General features: G+C 46.5%; 1 protein-coding gene across 12 annotated transcripts in view; it reads left to right on the top strand.

Moving 5' to 3' along the window:
- Nucleotides 1-20,877, top strand: part of LOC140408768 (LIM domain-binding protein 2) — a 728,711-nt gene that overhangs the window by 626,324 nt on the left and 81,510 nt on the right. For all 12 annotated transcript variants that reach the window (XM_072496432.1, XM_072496430.1, XM_072496429.1 and 9 more), the window contains 2 exons: nt 8,153-8,275; nt 19,406-19,489. In XM_072496432.1, coding sequence (XP_072352533.1) covers nt 8,153-8,275; nt 19,406-19,489 — 207 coding nt within the window. The remainder of the gene's footprint in view (nt 1-8,152; nt 8,276-19,405; nt 19,490-20,877) is intronic.

Raw genomic sequence — 20,877 nt, 5'->3', positions numbered from 1 at the left:
CCCGAGTGAAAAACCTGCCTGACCCAACCTTTCCTAAACCTAATCTGGTCAGCTACTCTAAGGTGCGTCTCCTGCAGCATTACCATGTCCGCCTTCAGTCCTTTCAAATGCGCGAACACGCGTGCCCTCTTGACCGGCCCATTTATCCCGCGTACATTCCAGGTGATCATCCTAGTTGGGGGCTCATTGCCCCCCCCCCCCCCCACCCCCCCTTCGCCGATCAGCAGTCACCTTTCTCGGGCCAGTCTCCAGCGTGCTCCCCGCGTCTCCACCGGCCCGCCCCCAGGCAGCCTCTGCTCCCGTCCTTCTCTCTGTCCCTCAGCAACAGTCCCTCCCTCGTCAGAAGAACATTCTCCCCCCCCCCCCCCCCCCCCCCAGTAACAGCACAATGTAAATCAACCCCTTTGATAAGCCTAACATCTGCTCACCCCCCCCACTACGCTTCCGTGAGCTAGCCTGCCCAGCTAGCTTGGTGGCCCCCAGCCCTGGCGCCAGACATTCTCCCACCTACTCTCTCCCCCCGCCCCCCCCGCTTATACACACATATTCAAATGACAAACAATCCCAATACAATTGCCCGACAGAAAACAAAACCCTGCTAAACAAAGAAAAGATCAAGCAAGAGATCCAGCATCTGAACAAACCCACCTCCATCCCCCAACACTCCAAATGTAAACTTATCTCACTCAGCTCTGCAACTGGCCCCAAATCAATACAGAAGGCATTACAAATAGCATCCACAAAATGAAAAAAATGAGAAACTTTTTTAAACATGAACGTTGCAGAAAAGTTCTCAGTTCGCCACCAGTCCTTTCCTTTTCGCGAAGTCCAGCGCTTCCTCAGGTGACTCGAAATAAAAATGTTGTTCCTCGTACGTGACCCAGAGATGGGTCGGATACAACAGTCCGAACTTCACCTTTTTCTTAAAAGGGTTGACCTGATCTGGTTAAACCCCGCTCTTCTCCTGGCCACCTCCGCACTCAGGTCCTGATAGATCGCAGGATACTGTTCTCCCATTTGCTTGTCTGCTTGGCCCACTGTAAAATACGCTCCTTATCCAAATACCTGTGGAATCTCACCACCATTGCCCTCGGGGGTGTCTCCCATTCGTAGCTTCCTCGCGAGCGCTCTGTGAGCCCTGTCTACCTCCAAGGGTCGGGAGAATGCCCCATCCCCCAGCAGCTTCTCGAACATGTCCGCTGTGTATTCCCCAGCGTCCGCTCCTTCGGACCTCTCCGGGAGCCCAACGATTCTCAGGTTCTGCCGGGGGGGGACCTATTCTCTAGATCCTCCACCTTCTCCAGGCGCCTTTTCTGCTGGTCTCTTGGCATCCCCACCTCCAACTCCACCGCAGTTTAATGTTCCTCCTGGTCAGCCAGCGCCTTCTCTACTTTCTGGATCGCACGATCTTGGGCATCCAATCTAAGCTCGAGCCGTGCAATGGACTCTTTTATCGGGTCCAAGCAGTCCCGCTTATGCTTGGCGAAGCCCTCCTGGATAAATTGCATCAGCTACTCTGTTGACCGCTGGGTCGACAAGCCAGAGGTCCGGTCATCCGCCATGCCTTCTCCCCCTGCAGCTTCAGCCCGAGCTTTCTCTGTCCATCTGTTTATGCCTTTGCGAGCACTTCTAATCCTCCTCTCCATGCACCGATGTGGGAATCCAGTACCCAATTGCCTCTGTCATCGATTTTTCAAATCAAGTCCGGTAACAAATCGGGGAAAAGGTCCAAAAGTCCGACCCGAGCGGGAGCCACTAAATGTGCGACTTACTCCTTCATAGCCGCCACCGGAAGTCATGAAGGGGGATTTTAAGGTGGGACGTGCAGGTTGGGTGCAGTCTGTGAAGACGATGGTTCTCCCGAGGTTTTTATTCGTGTTCCAGAACCTTCCAATCTTTATTCCAAAGGCTTTTTTTAGGAAGATTAACGCATTGATCTTTGGGTTTGTGTGGGCGGGTAAAGCCCCACGGGTGAAGAAGGTGCTGCTGGAGCGGGGACATTGGGGGCAGGCAGGGTTTGCCACATTTGACAAACTACTACTGGGCAGCAAATACAGCCATGGTCAGACAGTGGGGGAGGGGTCGGCGTGGGAGCGGATGGATGCAGCCTCTTGTAAGGACATTGTTGACGGTGCCTCTGCCGTTCTCGCTGGCTAGGTACTCCACAAGTCCAGTGGTGGTGGCGACTCTAAGGGTGTGGGGACAGTGGCGGCAGCACCTGAGGCTGGAGGTTTGCTCCGGGAGCTAGACGCGGGGTTCCGGGCGGGGTGGTGCGCAGGCGGGGTTTGAGTGGTTTGGAGACCTATTCGCGTGGGGCAGCTTTTCGAGCTTGGAGGGATTGGTGGAGGAGTATGAGCTGCCCAGTGGGAAGGGGTTCCGGTACTTACAGGTGCAGGACTATGTGAGGAAGCAGGTGTGCTCTTTTCCTGACCTGCTCCCAGGGTTGCAGGACAAGGTGGTGTCGAAAACAGGGGCTGACAAGGGTAGCATGTTGGAGATCGAAAAGGAATTGATGGACTGGGAGGGCGCCCCCATAGGAGAAGTTAAGCGGAAGTGGGAGGAAGAGCTGGGGAGGGACTTGGAGACTGGGCTGTGGGAGGTGGCTCTGAGGAGGGTGAATGCATCCTCTTTGTGTGCTCGGCTTAGCCCTTTGCAATTCAAGGTAGTCCACAGGGCGCATATGACGGTGGCCAGAATGAGCAAGTTTTTTGAGGGGATAGAGGATAGGTGTGGGCGGTGCGCGGGGAGGCCCGCGAACAATTTCACATGTTTTGGGCCTGTCCAAAACTGGAGGGATTCTGGCGGGGGTTCGCTGTCGTGATGTCTGAGGTGTTCAGGGTGAAGGTAGTCTCGAGTCCAGAAGTGGCGATTTTTAGAGTGTCAGGAAGCGAGAGAGGCCGATGTTCTGGCCTTTGCCTCCTTGGTAGATGGAGATAGGTCCTGTTGGAATGGAGGGACTCGGGGCTGCTGAAACCGGGGGTGTGGGTGAGCGACCTCGCGGAATTCCTTAGTTTGGAAAAAAATCAGGTTCGCCTTGAGAGGAACTGTGGAGGCGTTTGCCTGGAGATGGAAACTGCATTATCGGTAGCAGAGTTCCCAACCATCTCCCTCCCCACCCCCTCACCCCTTTTGAAGTGAATAGAAGCCTTGCAGATCAAAAGATCTGAGGGGGTTTAGAGCCCTGTGATGTGGTTTTGGCTTTCTGTGAAGTCACAGCTGCTGCTTTCCAGACATCTTCTGAGGCAGCAGGTTTAAGGGACTGGTGAATAAATAAGCAGTGATTTTTTTTTTCATTGTTTCTGCCTGGACTGCTCTTTAGCTTCCAGGTAGGGATGACTGATAGGGATGGGTCTCTGTTATGAGGGTCTCTGATATGGAGAGCTCTCTGTTACGGAGGTTGCTGTTATGGAAGGTTCTCCGTTGGGGGGGGTCTCTGATGTGATGGAGGTCTGTGATGGAGGGGGGTCTGTGATGCGGGGGGCTCTGATGTAGGGGGGGACTCTGATGTAGGGGGGCTCTGATGTGGGGGGCTCTGGTGTAGGTGAGGCTCTGATGGGGGGGCTCTGATGTAGGGGGGGCTCTGATGTGGGGTGGCTCATGTGAGGGTTCGCTGTTATGGGGGTTGATTTGATTTATTTGATTTGATTTATTATTGGTGGTTCTCTGGTAGTGGGGTCTGAAGGGGGTGTGTATGGCAAAGTGGGCCTAGTTACCCTCGTGTGTGCACTGTGGGAGGGGGAATGACCCAGCAATTGCCATGGAAGGATGCCCCTACTTGTCGGCAGGTGACATGGGAGAGGGGGGCAGGATTAGAGTTGTGGGGGGGGGGGGGGGGGGGGGGGGGGGGGCAGCAGACTCCATTATCGCGCCGCCCACTCAAAATGAGATTCGGAACAGAATCCCTTGCAATCCCTGGCATGCATAAATTTGCATAGCTGGGGAGAGTGAATTGCTTCTGCGCATCGCTCCTCGGGCCAGCGCAAACCAGAAACGACTCTGTTCTGGTGGAAAAACAGTCTCTCAAACAGAGAATCCAGCCAATTATATCAGTAAAGTTCCTCCACAATGAGAAATAAGTTGATTGATAACACCAATAAATGAAAGCAACTTTGTTTTAGTATTCACTCACGGGATATGGGCATCCTTGGCAAGACCAGCATTGAGAGCCCGTCACTAAATGCCCTTGAGCAGATGGTGGTAAGCCGCCTTCCTGTACTATTGCAGTCCAGAAAGGTAAAATTACAGGCACTTCAATTGTGCTGTTGGGGAGGGAGTTCCAGGATTTTAACCCAGTGATAATGATGGAACCACAATATATTTCCAGGCCAGGTGTCATGGGATTTGGTGGCAAACTTGGTGGTAGTGATGTTCCCATCCATCTGTTACCCTTCTCCTTTGATACGGAGAGACTGTGGTTTTTTGATAATTAATCCACATCTAAACGGGTTTGATTCCCAGTTCAGCAGCCTTGAGCCATGTTGCAAACTAAGGATTTCAGTTTTACACAGGTTAAGCTGTATGAATATGTTTTTATTCCTGTGCCTGAAGTATGGCGTGCATGTGCACAAGTCTATTGTTCCTTTCTTTTTCCCTACATTACAAGTTCTCAGGGTTGATAATTGAGGAAAAGTGTTGTGTGATAGTCGAGTACATCCTTGCAACCGGCAAAGAACAGTCAGCAGACAGGTCACACTGGGCTCCTCTCTAAAGATCAATGAGTGCATATGAAGCTGGTTATTTTGGAGAGATGGGCAACCGGAAAAACATTTCAATCCACAGGATGTAGACTCATGAACGGAGAAAATGCAGCCCACACCTCTTAAAATAATACAAGAGAGTTTGCACATTCTCCCCGTGTCTGCGTGGGTTTCACCCCCACAACCCAAAAAGATGTACAGGGTAGGTGGATTGGCCACAGTAAATTGCCCCTTAATTGGAAAAATATATAATTGGGTACTCTAAATTTTTTTTTAAACTTTAAAAATAATACAAGAGGAATTGGGCATTTTCACAGTGAAATATGGCATAATATTTTAAATGATTGGATTTGGAGATAAGGGCAATTTAGATTTAAGCTCCCTTGTTGTGAATAAAGGCACTTCCCAGAGCTGCATCAAGTCATACAGATTAGAAGATCCCACCTGTATGAAATTAGCTGTCTCTGTTGCAGTGATATAGATTGGCCTTAAATTCCTGGGCCAAGGAGGGAGAAATTAGCTTGTATCCTCATGTGCAATTCTCCACTGCCAGAAAGTTTGCATGTGTGAACAGAATAAAACTCAGCCAGGAATCCATGCATGAATCAGGGCTTGCACGTGAGTGTGGTTACTCGGGTAAGGTACTGGAGCACTCCTGGTTGCTTTGGAATAATGCCCCAGAGACGGTCAGTATCTTCAAGGAAAGAGGGGTGAAAATAGGCAAAGAAAAAATACATTTAACAATTATTGATCAGTTCTTTATTTCGAAAGGTAGAAAAACAAGGGAGTAGAATTAGTGCAGGATCCTTTCACATCTAGTACCTCAGCTTGAATCCAGCCCAGATGATCGAAGATAACGTTTTCTGTTTCTTGAAAATAAAGCTCTGATGTGCAATGGTTCAAACAGTCTCACCCCATTTCTTAGAGTTTATATACCAAGACACTTTGGGCCGCAACTTCCAAGCTCCAGGACACCATATTTTGGGGGGTATACCTGAAAGGTACGCTGGGGAATCCATATTTGGAGGTTCACAGATAAGGAGTTGCACATCAATTGCTTGCAGGTGCAAATGTCCCCTGGGGAATTGCCCTATACTGGGAACTACTGAGAAATAGGATTTAAATTGCCCGAATTACACTAATAGTTACCCAGAAAAACCTCTAGAGGACTCCTCACCCACACCCACAAAACCCCAGAAGACTCCCTTCAGCGTCCTTCTGTTCGGAAAACAAAGGTCGTTTTATGGAATTTATATTGGTAAATATTCAAAATAAGGAATAGTTTTATGTGGGTTTACTTTAATGTTTCTGTACCTGGAAGGGTAAAACCTACAGTTAGATTTATGCTAGACTAAAGTGTTTGTGTTTGCGAGAGTTGGTTAAGTTTCCACTGTGTTTCTATTGTGCTTAGAGAGTGCTATGATGCGAAGAATAAATAAAAGACATAATCATGTGGGTGTTGCTTAGCAACTGGGGCCTTGTATGGGAGAGAAGCTTTCAAGTTTTAGCTGGAGACAGGTCACTGAGGATTGAAAAGCTCTCAATTTTGAAACGAGAAGCTGGACGGGACAAACGAGTTGCAAAGAGGCAAACTTCCTAAGGAATAAGATATGATCCAGATAAACAGGGAATTGGGATAGAAAGAACGTTTAAGACACCTGAAGTTAAGAGAACAGACCCCAAAGTATTTTTAAGAAGAATTCAAGGATGTTTGAACAAAGTGTTCTGCGTTAAAGAGACAATTGCTGTAACTAGATTTAAAGTTGGACAGCAGATTACAAAGGTAAATCAAACATCTGATGCCATGTTAATACAGTCTGGGAATCGAAAATTAAAGCAATTGTGAGCAGTTTGCACAACAGTCAAGACAAAGAAATCCTAAAGGGGTTGGTGTTAAATCCTGGACTAGACTCACAGTTACAAATGGAGCGGAAGCTTTGTTTAAAAGTGTCTTTTGGAAAACTCGGTCTGGATTTCGGAATGCAAACTGCTAAGGGAAAGGATTATTATTATGAAAGAAGATTTCAAAGCGTGTTTTGGAGAGAGTGTGGAAACTCTCACGTGACAACCCTCTAGGGGGATTCTGAGGAGACACTTACGGTTCAGGGAGGAGAGTGTATTTGCCCACACTCACGTATGTGCTTAAAAGGGACTTTGTGTCAGTGAGACCATTGCAGATTAAGATATACTTTGTAATCCATGTAATCCCACAACCTGTGTGTAATTGTTGAGCTAAGGGGGGGTGTAAAGGCGTATTGTAACATAATTAAATTTTTTCAAGTTTAATAAACATTCTTTTCTTATTGCTAACACTAATTAGAGGTCCTGTCACTCTGTTACCCCACTTTTTATCCAAAATAATAAAAGGTGGAATCTTTTGAGTCAAGGTTCCATTCTGGCATCTTCCTGTCCAGTTATAACGTCAACTGGAATCGCAATATCCCTCCCCAAATGGGACTCTTTCTCCCTTCCCCGGCCCACAACCATCCCCCACTCTGGGCTTCCTCCTCACCAAGGAACCTGCTAATCCATGAGATTTACCTCATCCTCATAGGCCCCCCCCTATTGCCAGGCCAAACTCTCAACACCACAACCACTCCTCCCACCCCACCCCCGCCCTCCCCAGGCCAAATCTAACACAAACCGACTCTCTACTCCCTAAGGCACCACCCTCCAGCTCTGATTGCCACTCCAAGAAAGTTCAGGGACCAAACGGCCCTCTTTATTGGGATGTTGGCCATCTCGGAGCCCACGTGGATGTTTGGCATTGAAACCATCAGGTGAACTTTGCTAAGTTTGGAACTAAGGGGGCACGTTGAAGCAAAGCAGGGGGAGATTTATTTTGTATTTAAAAATATTATGCAAAATCCGACAGCATGTGACAATATTGGATACCTGAATTGAGAATATTTGCCACTATTGAGGCACAAATTCACTCAAAAAATAATATTTTGACAGAAAGTGTTAAAAATTGAGATGTAGAAATCCTAAGTTTTCTGGTGCTGTGTAGTGGTGCCATGTGATGCGCTGAATGCTTGCTAGACTCTTGTTGATCCTCTAGAGACCATCTGTGCTGGGAGCATTGATTATAACGCTTCTGCTGGAATTAGATCTTTCTGGTTGCCATGCCAACTAATCAGCTGGTTCCTGTTGCCATGGTGATAAAATGTCACAGCTCAGAGAACCGCAACAGGAATTGAGCAAAACAGCAAATGTTTTCTTAATTGCAGTCCTCCACTATCAAAGACACTTTTTAAGAACATGATGAAAGAGAAAATGTGCAACGTACATACATAAGTCAGAGTTTGGTGAGAAAGCTCATACTCTTTGACTTTAAGGCTAAATGTAACATTTATTTATTCCTTTACTTTGCTGGCAAAATGCAAATCTGTGTGATTTTCATATTCTTAACTCCTTCTTTCCTTCCTTTTCAATGCTTGTTGCCAATTTGATAGGTTTGTACCGAAGGGAGGTTGATTCTGGAGTTTACGTTTGATGATCTGATGAGAATAAAGACATGGCACTTTACCATCCGGCACTACCGGGAGTTAGTCCCACGCAGCATTCTTGCCATGCATGTAAGTAACATCCTTTCATTGCTGCTCTGAAGCCAAATGCCATTTTTTTGTCAAATGCCTGACTTATAAATACTTTTATGCGACCCATTAAATGTACGTATCTTAATACCAACAATACAGCAGCATCATTTGATGTACTCACAGAATCACGGAATGACACAGTGTAGAAGAGGCCCTTTGGCCCATCGAATTTGCACTGACACATGAAAAACACCTGACCTACCTACCTAATCCCATTTACCAGCACTTGGCTTTGAATGTTACCGTGTGCTAAGTGCTCATTGAGGTACCTTTTAAAGGATATGATGCAACCTGTCTCTACCACCTTCCCAGCCAGTGCATTCCAGACTGTCACCACCCTCTGGGTCAAAATGTTTTTCCTCAAATCCCACCTAAACCTCCTGGCCCTCACCTTGAACTTGTGTCTGTTAGTGACTGACCCTTAAAATAAGGGGAACAAATGCTCCCTATCCACCCTGTCCATGCCTCTCATATTTTGTACACCTTGATCAGGTCGCCCTTCTGCTCCATCCAAAACAACCGAAGCCTATCCAACCTCTTCATAACTTAAATGCTCCATCTCAGGCAACCGCCTGGTGTATCTCCTCTGCACCACCTCCAGTGCAATCACATCCTTCCTATAATGTGGCAACCAGAATTACACACACTACTCCAGCTGTGGCCTCGCCAAAGATCTATACAACTCCAACATGACCTCCCTGCTTTTGTAATCTGCCTTTTTCACCACCCTATTAACCTGCCCTTCCGTCTTCAGAGATCTGTGGACAAAAGCAAAGATCCCTTTGGTCCTTAGAACTTCACAGTGTCAGGCTGTTCATTGAATACTTCCTTGTCAAATTACTCTTTCCAAAGTGTATCACCTCACATTTCAAGGTTAAATTCCATCTGCCACTTACCTGTCCATTTGACCAACCCGTCTATATCTTCCTGTAACCCAAGGCACTGCAGTGGTTAATTGACCTGACAAAAGTGGTAAAAGTCGAAAGTAAAACAGGTGCAATTTAATAAAAACACTGCAACACCAAAGTCCCAGTGTTACACTTCAAAAGTACCTAATTGATTGTAAAGCACTTTTGGGATCTCCTGAGGCAATGGAAGGCATTATATAAATGTAAACCTTTTTTAGATGTAGTATCTCTTTACACATTGAAACTGATCATAATTTAGTACACATTGTACAGCTTCACATATTTGTACCTTGGCAAGTGCTACTCAATTCACTAATGACAAAGCTAATGGGGGTGATTTTGCATCTGCGTTAGCCGTTAGTGCAAATGGCGACGCGGGTGCAAAATATCGCGAGAGTCGGGAAACGTGATTCTCACCAGCAAGATCACATTTCCTGATTTTCCACGCCTCTTGCCGATGTCGTAACGAGGTTCCTGCTCACAGGGGGCGAGAACATCATTGTAAAAGATTTGAATGCATTTTAATGTAATCAATGATCCCTCCCCACTTTTTAAAAAATACATTTAGAGTGCCTATTCCTTTTCCCCAATTAAGGGACAGTTTAGCGTGGCCAATCCACCTAGCCTGCACATCTTTGGGTTGTGGGGGTGAGACCCACACAAACACGGGGAGAATGTGCAAACTCCACACAGTTCCATCAAGCCCCACCCTGCCAGACTGAAAAATCACGTCCACTCTTTTTTTCAGAAAATTGTCCCTATAAACTCGGCTGTGCAGCTGGAGAACTACACGCCGGTTTTCAGTCAGCGTCTGACACTCTGGGAAAATTACAAGAAAATTCCGTTCAATGAGTGAATTGCAACGAAACCTGGAACAAGAAATCAAATAAGTTCCCGACTGGTTAAATATTCTGACTGGAATACTTTTTGTTAGAGATGCCCATCTCATGTAAAAGTGTTTGCTAAATCAGTTTTATTTGTTGATTTGTCAACATAGAGTGTGAGGAAACAAAGCATTTGTTCCTTGTTAATTCCTGTCAAATTCCAGTTACCTGACTCCGTTTTCTCTTTCCTATTCCTACCCAAATCATCCCTGCACAGAAAGGTTCCAAAACTACTTACCTGTGCAGAAAACATACTTCTAATTATTACTTGGACTTTGTTTATTCAGAGTTTTTGGTAATGTCTCCTTTTCATTCCAATATTACTCATTTTAAATGTGTTTGTATTTTCTCAGCTCTTATAAGTTTATACAAAGGCCTTTTAAAGGAAGTTTATGTAGTTAACAGGTTGAATGCTTGGTTACAATGGACCATGGTGATCAATTTTGAATAAAATCTGTGCACTCATAGAAATCTCAAATTTGTAAAAGTTGTCACTATTATCTTAGTGCTTGCTAGGTGTTATTTATGTCATTGGTGTATAAGATCACCCTGTAATTTTGTCTCTTTCTCTGCCCATGCTCTGATTGTTGATATGGTATTAGTTTAGGGAAATATGTGGTTACGGAATTGCAAGTAAACCACAACTGGCATTCTCATTCAGTGTCAGGGTTACTACTCTTTGCCTCAGAGTCAGAAAACTGTCTGTTCAAATCCTACTGTAAGATTTGAGTGTTTTTTATGTAATCTTCTAGATAAGATGAACAACTGAGACTGCCTCTGACCAGAACTTACCAGGGATTTCCTGTGCCCCAATTGACTGCGCTTCAAAATGTCACTTATTGCCTGGGAAGTGCTCTTTATTTTTAGGGGCGGTATTCTCCGATCCCCTGCTGGTCCGCTCCGACGCCGGCTGCCGAATTCTAGGCAGCCGGTTTTTTGGCGGGGTTGGGGATCGCGCCGCGCCAGTCGGGGGCCATTGGAAGTGCCCTCCCCCCAGCAATTCTCCGCTCCGCGACGGGCCAAGCGGCCGCCCGTTTTCGGCCAGTCCCGCCAGCGTAAATTACACAAGGTTCTTACCGGCGGGACCTGACTCTGCGGGCGGCCTGCGGAGTCCTCGGGGATGCGCAGGTGGATCTGGCCGGGGGGGGGGCGGGGGCCCACGGTGGCCTGGCCCGCGATCGGGGCTCACCAATCTGCGGGCGGGCGTGTGCCGTGGGGGCACTCTTTTCCTCCGCGCCGGCCGCTGTAAAGCTCCGCCATGGCCGGCACGGAGAAGAAACCCCCTGCGCATGCGCAGGAATCATGTCAGCGGTTCTGGGAACACGCTGGCTCTCCTGCGCATACGCCAACTCGCGCCGGCCAGCAGAGGCCCTTCGGCGCCGGTTGGCGCGGCGCCAATCACTACAACGGCGGCCTAGCCCCGAAGGTGCAGAGGATTCCGCACCTTACGGGCGGCCTGACGCTGGAGTGGTTCATGCCACTCTTTGGCACCGGTACGGCCCGCCCGCCGGATACCGGAGAATCCTGCCCCGAGGTGTCGAAAAATGACTGTCAGAATTAAATAGGAATGAGAGTGATTTTAAATTTCATGTTTGCTCATTTTGTTCAAAAGGCATCCGAATCAAGAGAAAGAATGTTGTCCACTTTTGAAAGCCAAAACTATTTATTACTACAGCTCACTCTGAAATGTCATGGGATTTAATTGCTGCTATTTGTGAGCAAGCGTTTGCTGATTCCTTTGGCATCCTGCAAAGTCCCACCTCCGCACTCAGACTTAGAACAGTTAATCTGCCAAAGAAGCAGAAAGAACCTCCATGCCTTTTGTCAAACAAATAAACAATTAAAATTCCAACACCAAAATTGCTACTTAAGAATAACACTGGTGAATTTTATTACATATTTGCAACCATGAAAACTGTATTGCAAAATCTGCCAGAATGATTAGATTTACAGTTTATAGGAAAATATACTGTTTTGAATTTCAACAAAAAACTTTACTACATTTAACCGGGATATTGGGTGAAATTCTCCCTGTGGGAGACTGGGGGCTGGCTTCTCCGATTTTGCGGCAATGTCCGGAGCAAGCGTCTGGTCTTACGACCAAAATGTCAGCACCTCTCCCACACCGATGCTCCACCCGGTGGGGGGGCTAGCAGCCGTGCCACGTAAAGACATCTGCAGGTACGGGCGGAGAAGGGCCGGCTCTGTGGCCAGGCATGCACACGGCGGCCATCTGCGGCGGCCACGACGTACAACATGGCGCCGGCTGCACGCGGACCCGGCCTGCCGGATAATGCCCCCTGTAACCCCCCCTCGCCAGTCTCCCCAGCCCCTACCGAAGCTACCCCCTGCCAGCGGAGCGGCTCCTCCCCACCCCCCGAAAACTGTGGCGGGGCTGAATGCAGTCCACAGCCGCCATAACAAGGTCCCCGAAAGCTGAGAGGACACACGACCGATGCCGTTGGGAAGTCGGCCCATCAGGGGAGGGCCTCAGGTGACGTCCTGAGGCTATCCCAACGGTGTGCGGCGTACTCAGCGATTACACCATTTTTGAGGGGCGGACCATCTGAAAAACAGCGCCCCCCCCCCCCCCCGATTTTGGCGTAAAAAGGGATTCTTCGGCCAATCTCTGAATGCAATTACGCCGTCAGCAATCGGAGAATCCCAGCCTATGTTCTCCCACCAGAGCTGAATTGCATGTAGTTTGCACTCCCAGCCATTCCCAATCCTTTGCCACGCAGATTTATGCATGACAGGTGATAATGGAATCCCATTATCGGGTGATGTGCCATCAATTATACAAAGGCGAGTTGTGGAACAAAACTGTGGCTTTAATAAACTAAACGAGAACCTGCTGGCAGCTGATCCCGAACTGGGGCAGGGCCAGAGATCGGCCACCTTTATACAGAGCCTGAGGGGAGGAGCCACAGGCGGAGCCAGCAGAGACAACAAACAATATATACAATACGGTAACAGTGGTTTACCACAATATATATAATACAGTAACAGCGGTTCACCACAATATATATAATACAGGAACAATGGTTTACCACAATATATATAATACAGTAACAGTGGTTTACCACAATATATATAATACAGTAACAGTGGTTTACCACAATATATACAATACAGTATCAGTGGTTTACCACATCGGGCTGCCATTTTTAGCGAGAGACCTGATAGTGAAGTCCTGCGTCTACCGCCCCCAGCCCATCCCCGCATCGTGATTCGGCCCTCCCTGGATTTTCTGGGCCCCCCATTTCGGCTAGTGTGGGAGTGACAGGACCTGCCCCCCACAGACTCTCTAAATTAAGACCCCACCCAGAGACCCCTTAAATTAAGATACTCCCCAGAAAAGAGACCCCTTTCAGGAAGCCCCAGAAAAAAAACCCTGCCTGGAAGCTAGAGAGCAGTCCAGACAGAGGCAATGAAAAAAATTATTGTTGCAACACTCACTTGGGCAATACTCCTGCTGGCTCAGACAGAGGAAGTAACAAGTCTCCATTCCTGGAAAGAGAAAAGCAATCAGCTCTGTTTAAACCCCCTCTGTTCCGTGATCTGCAAGCCATTCATTCATTTTTCATACTAAGCTGTGATTGACAGCTTCCACACACACACACACACACACACACAACTGTCAGCTTTGCTTCATTCATCTCTTCATGGTTGAGTAACTCTGAAGAGCACTAACCACAATGTTTATAAACATCAATCTTTGGAGGCATGGTGACACAATGGTTAGCACTGTTGTCTACAGCACTGAGGACCTGGGTTCAACCCTGGCCCCAGGTCACTGTCTGCGTGGAATTTGCACATTCTTCCCATGTCTTTCACCCCCACAACCCAAAGATGTGCAGGTCAGGTGGATTGGCCACACTAAATTGCCCCTTAATCGGAAAAAAAATAATTGGGTGCTCTAAATTTTAAAAAATAAACATCACTCTTTGACAGGTCCTGGCCCACTTCAAACACAATCAAATGCTTTCCAGGCACCTCTCTTCACGCTTGAGTGATTTTGAAGTGGTCAGCTGGAAATTGAAAGCACTTAATTCTGTTTGAGGGCTGGAGAATCATGTGGGCTGGGAGAATATGGTGCCTGGCCTGCTAAGTGCATGGGTGTGAACCTCGATCCCAACACCAGTGGGGGGCCGGAGGATCAGAAGCGACGATCCTGTTTTCTCCCCGATGCTGGATTCTCCGCACCACCGAGAACTCCGCTACCAATGGCGTGAGGCGGAGAATTTCAGCCATTATGTTTTGTGACTTCAAAGTTGTTAGTAAACGGGAAATTGGCTCAGCCTGATGCTGTTTCATCTGAGAAACATTTTATATTTTGATGCCAGCTATTTATCTCTGTAATCATGATACATTCTTTATACACATCTCTCTATACCCATAGTGTGAAAAATGAATCTTGGCTGCTCCCAAAAAAAAGGTCTGCTTCACCAAATTTTAATTCAAGTGAATTTTTGTTGTAATTTGAAATTCCGTTAAGTTAAATAGCTATCTCTGCTACATTCCAACAGTCCAAGCTTTCAAACCACATGGGACAATGGCACATGGAGTAATTACTGAACATTTTTGCAGATGTACAGCACAATCCATTGAAAAAGAGACTTCTAGTTTTGCTTTTTAACCAGATGCTGCTGCCATCAACATTTAATGATCTGCCTGACACATCACATCTCCCTGAGAGGATACTAGCTGGTGTGCTCTCTGTAACATATTGTTTCACAGCTTGAAAAGGCATCCATAATCAAGGCATGTAGTCAACTATCAAAAAGAAAAACAGAATGAATTACTGAATCATGATCAAGAGGAGATTCCTTCACTGTGCCCTGACCCTTCCCACCCCCAGTGGATACTGCAGGATCTATTGTAGTAAAATTTGGCCATGAACATTGATATTGCTCTAAGCAAACAGATGAAAGGCAGAATGTTCTGCAGGTTCTTGTTCATTATTTCTTGATTTGTGTCATTGTGATACTTGCGCAGCCCATGAACTGATAGTTTCCATTTATTTGGCTTTCCCCTGTCTAATTCTTATCGCCAATATTTTTCCATCTGATATTGTACAAAAAGATGAATGAATATATGGAAAGGTGGCCACTCTTGTCGATAACTTAATCTATGAGAGGTGCACACTACTACACACTTACAGAATAAAACATAAACTCAGTATATTTGTTGTTTAAAATCTCAGCAGGTAGGATATGAAATATTTATCTGCGGTGGGTGAATGTATGCATATATAGGGATGGTGGAACACCTGGGGCGGGATTCGCCAATCCCCCGCCGGGTCGGAGAATCGCCGGGAGCTAGCGTGAATCCCGCCGGTTGCCGAATTCGCCGGCACCAGATATTTGGCGGAGGCAGGACTCACGCCGCGCCAGTAGGCCCCCCCCCCCCCCCCCCCCCCCCCGCCGGCGATTCTCCGGCCCACAATGGGCCGAAGTCCCGCTGCTGTCATGCCAGTCCCGCCAGCGAGAATCAAACCACCTCTCTTACCGGCGGGACTAGGCGGCGCGGGCGGGCTCCGTGTCTGGCCCCAGGGGGTACCCCCACGGTGGCCTGGCCCGCAATCAGGGCCCACCGATCCACAGGCGGGCCTGTGCCATGGGGGCATTCTTTTCTCTCCGCCTCAGCCACAGCCTCCGCGATGGCCAACGAGTGAGAGACACCCCCCTGCGCATGCGCGGGGATGACGTCAGCGGCCGCTGACGCTCCAGCACGTGCGCGGACCTACGCCGCCCGGCAAAGTCCTTTCGGCCCCGGCTGGCGTGGCGCCAAAGGCCTTCCACGCCAGCCGGTGGAGCGGAAACCACTCCGCTGCGGGCCTAGCCCCTCACGGTGAGTGCTTGGCCCGTAAATGTGCGGAGAAATCCGCACCTTTTGGGGCGGCGCGACGCCGGAGTGGTTCATGCCACTCCATCCCGCCGAGACCCCCCGCCCCGCCGGGTAGGGGAGAATCCCGGCCCAGATGTAGGAATTGGGAATTGGAGAAAATGTTGATGTATTCAAGATTTCCTTCTTCCTCTCTCTCCCATTGGTTTTTGACACTCTTCCACATTGGTGACTGAATTGTTAGTGTCATAGTTGCAGTGTTGCTCAGGCGAAACATGAAATCAATTCCATTAAGTCTTTGAAAAATAGTGACTGTTCTTTTGATTTAAGGATGGTTCCACAAGTTAATTTCCCTGAATTCTCAATTTAATACAGTGCATGCGAAGTCCATTGCATTCTACAACAACTGTGGTTAATTCCCTGTATTCATTTATTCTCCATGGTGAATTCAGAGGGAAGTAATCGCCAGACGTTCTGGTTAATTTTAAAGTTTTGTAGACACTTTTAAACTTACTGATTTTTCTAACCAAACTATTTTGCACTGTTGATGCTCTTAATTGTCAATAATAATGATCATGAAATTAACCAATTGTCATAGAAATCCATCACTAATCCTTCGGGAAAGGAAAGCTGCCATCCTTACCTGATCTGACCAGAAACTCAGCAATGTGGTTGACTCTTAAATACCTTCCAAAATGCCTGAGAAAGTTCCATTTATGAAACCACTACAAAAATCAAAACTAAGAACAAAAGCCAATCTGGTCAATCCTACAAAGATTTCCTTGCTAACATCTAGGGGTTTGCGCCAAAATTAGGAAGGCTGTTCCACAGGATAGTCAACCAAACAGCCTGACATAGTCATACTCACAGAATTGTACCTTTCAACTAATTATCATAGAATTTCATAGAATTTACAGTGCAGAAGGAGGCCATTCGGCCCATCGAGTCTGCACCGGCTCTTGGAAAGAGCACCCTACCCAAGGTCAACACCTCCGCCCTATCCCCATAACCCAGTAACCCCACCCAACACTAAGGGCAATTTTGGACACGAAGGGCAATTTATCATGGCCAATCCACCTAACCCGCACATCTTTGGACTGTGGGAGGAAACCGGAGCACCCGGAGGAAACCCATGCACACACGGGGAGGATGTGCAGACTCCGCACAGACAGTGACCCAAGCCGGAATCGAACCTGGGACCCTGGAGCTGTGAAGCAATTGTGCTATCCACAAGGCTACCGTGCTGCCCGAAATGTTCCAGCATTCCTCCATCACCAGCCCTGGGTATGTTCTGTTCCATTCGCAGGCCAGATCCACCAGCGTGTCAGCACAGTTGGGAAAGTGTGCTACCTGGCAATCCTCAACATTGACTCCAGAGCCCATGGTGTCAGGCTGACATGGGCAAGGAAACCTGCCTAATGCCACCCATTCCCTTCCTCGGCTGATGAATTAGTATTCCTCCAGTTTGAACACTAATTGGAAAAAGCACTGAGAAGTGTAAGGGCACAAAATGCACTCTGGGTGAGTGGCTTCAATGTCCATCACCAAGAGTGCGTTGGTAGGACTACTACTAATCAAGCTGGCAGTGTCCTGAAGGACACAGCAGCCAGACTGAGTCTATGGCAAGTTATGGGAGAACCAACACAAGGGAAAAATGTACTTGACCTTGTCTTCACCAAACTACCTGTCGCAGATGCACAGATGTATTTGTCTGTGACAGGATTGGTAGGAATGACTACCACATAATCCTTGTGGAGATGAGAACCTGTCTTCACACATAGGACAACCTCTATTATGTTATGTGACACTACTACTGTGCTAAATGATACAGATTTGGTACAAAACTAGCCGTCCATGAGGTTCTGTGGATTGTCAGCAGCAGAACTGTATTCAACCACAATCTGTAATCTCATGGCCTGGCATATCCCCCACTCTGCAATAAGCATCAAGCCAAGGCTTGAACCCTAGTTCAAATGAGGAGTACCAAAGTGCATGCTAGGAGCAGCAACAAGTGTATGTAAAAATGAGGTGCCAGTCTGGTGAAGATACACCACAGGGCTGCATGCATGCTAAACAGTGGAAACAGCAGGCTAGAGACGGAGCTGAGGGCTCCCTCACCAACAGATCAGATCAAAGCTCTGCAGTTGTTCTATGCTGTAAATGGTGGCAAACAATTAAACAACTAACAGAAGGAGGAGACTCCATGAACATGCCCACCTTCGATGATGGTGGAGCACAGCGCACAAGTGTAAAAGACAAGACTAAAATGTTTGCAACTATTTTCAGCCAGAAGTACTGAGTAGGTAGTAAACCTAATTTAAGAAGATAATAAATTGAACATTTTTTTTGAATCTGCATTTAACAGAAATACTCACTGATCAGGTTTTCATTTAAGTGGTCAACAATTATATATAAAAGATGATATGGAAAGGATGAGGTTTTTTTGATTCTGAATGAGAGCTGGAATACATTATATTTTTAAAGTTATTTTAAGGTTTCTCGACAAATTTTAATTTATTCTACAGATCTTAATGCTAGAAAATTCAGTGAAATGAGTGTGGGGCAATTTTGTACAATGTAGGCTTTGCTCTCACTTATCAATGAAACACATCAGTCACTCATGAGGAGGGTCAATTTTACGGCCTCAAGGCTTTTTCATTTGGCCTCATAATGCTGTGCGATGGTTTTTCAGTCGGGCTGTTAGAAGTTTCAGCCCATTGTAAAGTCAGTAAGCTCCTGTCTTTAAAGCTTGGCTCTGGAAATACCACCAAGCTGATATCTGCTTCCGTGTGGCCAGATTAAGTAGTGTGTATGCATTAAGGTAATCATAAAGCTGACTGTTTACAAATATATTTGACCTTTCTATCCCCACTGTTGAAGGATTAATGGATAAATACATTGCCTGGTATGGCACTGAGCTATAGAGTTTAGGAGAATCTTTGCTAATGTAAATCATAATGTCAATTGGAACACTACAACACTACAATTGGCCTTTGGGAAAAAAAGATACTCAAATCCTTAACAGAACTCTTATTAAATACCATTTAAAAATTAGTTCCTGACCGGGCGGCATGGTAGCACAGTGGTGAGCACTGTTGCTTCACAGCGCCAGAGTCCCAGGTTCGATTTCTGCTTGGGCCATTATCTGTGTGGAGTCTGCACGTTCTCCTCGTCTCGGCGTGGGTTTCCTCCAGGTGCTCCTGTTTCCCACCACAAGTCCCAAAAGACGTGCTGTTAGGTGAATTGGACATTCTGAATTCTCCCTCTGTGTATTTAAACAGGCTCTGGAGTGAGGCGACTAGGAGATTTTCACAGTAACTTCATTGCATGTTTAATCCTATTTGTGATAACAATAAAGATTATTATTATTATGATGTGTGCTGTAAAAATACTCATGCAGTTGTTGCCTTGCAAGAAACTTTCATTCATTTGATCAAATATTATATGTTCTAACTTATTGCTCTTTTCAGGCACAGGATCCTCAGGTGCTGGAACAACTGTCCAAAAACATCACTCGTATGGGGCTGACTAACTTCACTCTCAACTACCTCAGGGTAAGATCAGTAAACTACAGATCCATTTGACAAATGCCAAAATAAAGCTCATTTTCAGAGTCAAATCTGAGTTGCCACATCTATTAATCTTCATTTGAAAGATGATTACAACATCAAAAGGTGGGTAATCAGCATAATTATGCAATGAAGATGGAGCTAACAGCAAGATGTTTGTGTAAATTGGTGTGGGAGAAACACATGCTAATGGTTGTTAATTTTGTAACAAGTGCAATATTTATTTGCATTATTTTCATTTGTTCTAAATGCGCTTATAATAATTTAAAATACTATACTCTAGGTTTTTGTATTGCATAGAATATAATTGGCTGGATTCTCTGCCGGCAGGATGCTCCATTTTGCCGGCAACCCGAGGTTTCCCTACAGCGTGGGGCTGCCCCACAATGGGAAATCCGATTGACCAGCCGGCGTAACGGAGCATCCCGCCGGCGGGGTGAAACAGAAATGTGGCGCAGCGGGGCGGAGTATCCAGCCCCATATTTTTCAAAACAGAAATTATTGAAAGAAGTATGAACTATTAGCAATATCCTTGTTAGTGCTGTACTTTTAGCAGTCAATTATTTGGAATTTTAATGTGTTTACATTTATATCTTGCTCACATATTTTACATAGTATTGTTACTGGATTTATTATGAGCATATGTATTTGTGCTAATAAAACAAATCTAAAAATTCATTATGAATGTTTATTAGCTAAATTGTGATTATATCGTCTATAATCAATCTGAAGAATAAATGATGACTTTTGGAACAAAATAGCTGTAAATTAAATGGGATCTTTAATTGAATAAGGTAAATAGGAAAACAAAGTATAAATTTGCTATTTTTGAAGAGGCCAGGATAGAAGGCTGGATTTTTCTTAACCATGAAATCTGAAATCTGTTGAGAGGGGGAGAATGGAGCAGGAGAACCTGCTCGTGGATCCTGGTCCCTGAAAACACTGGCTGAAATTTTCCTTTTTGCCCCACCCAAGCAGGGGAATCAACTACCTGACCCTTTACAGTTGGGGAGCAGGTGGTAAGGGTAGGGAAAGCAGCTCATTTTCTTGTCTTTCTGCCATGGTATTGCCGACCCCAGGTAAGTTCAATACAGGGGTGGCAGTAAAAGACAGCTTATGGCTCTGATGGAGGGATGGAGCCTGAAAGTAGCCATCTCTCCCTCTCTTCTGACTCCAAGACTCCCAACAAGATTGATGCAGCCTCATTCTGAGCCTGTTAGAAATTTTAAAAAACATTTCTGCTTCCTTTAATAGCAGCTCCTCCTCCTTCAGCTGCTGCAGGCTGTTCCACTACAGCCCTGCCAGTTGTCACTGCCTGGCAGCCGGGGTCTCCTTCTGCATCATGTACAGAAGGAACCTACCCTGCATCTTTA

The sequence above is a fragment of the Scyliorhinus torazame genome, chromosome 3, assembly GCF_047496885.1.
Source record: "Scyliorhinus torazame isolate Kashiwa2021f chromosome 3, sScyTor2.1, whole genome shotgun sequence".
NCBI lineage: Eukaryota > Metazoa > Chordata > Chondrichthyes > Carcharhiniformes > Scyliorhinidae > Scyliorhinus > Scyliorhinus torazame.
The sequence above is the reverse complement of the archived record's forward strand: the minus strand, read 5'-3'. Positions and strand labels throughout refer to the sequence as shown.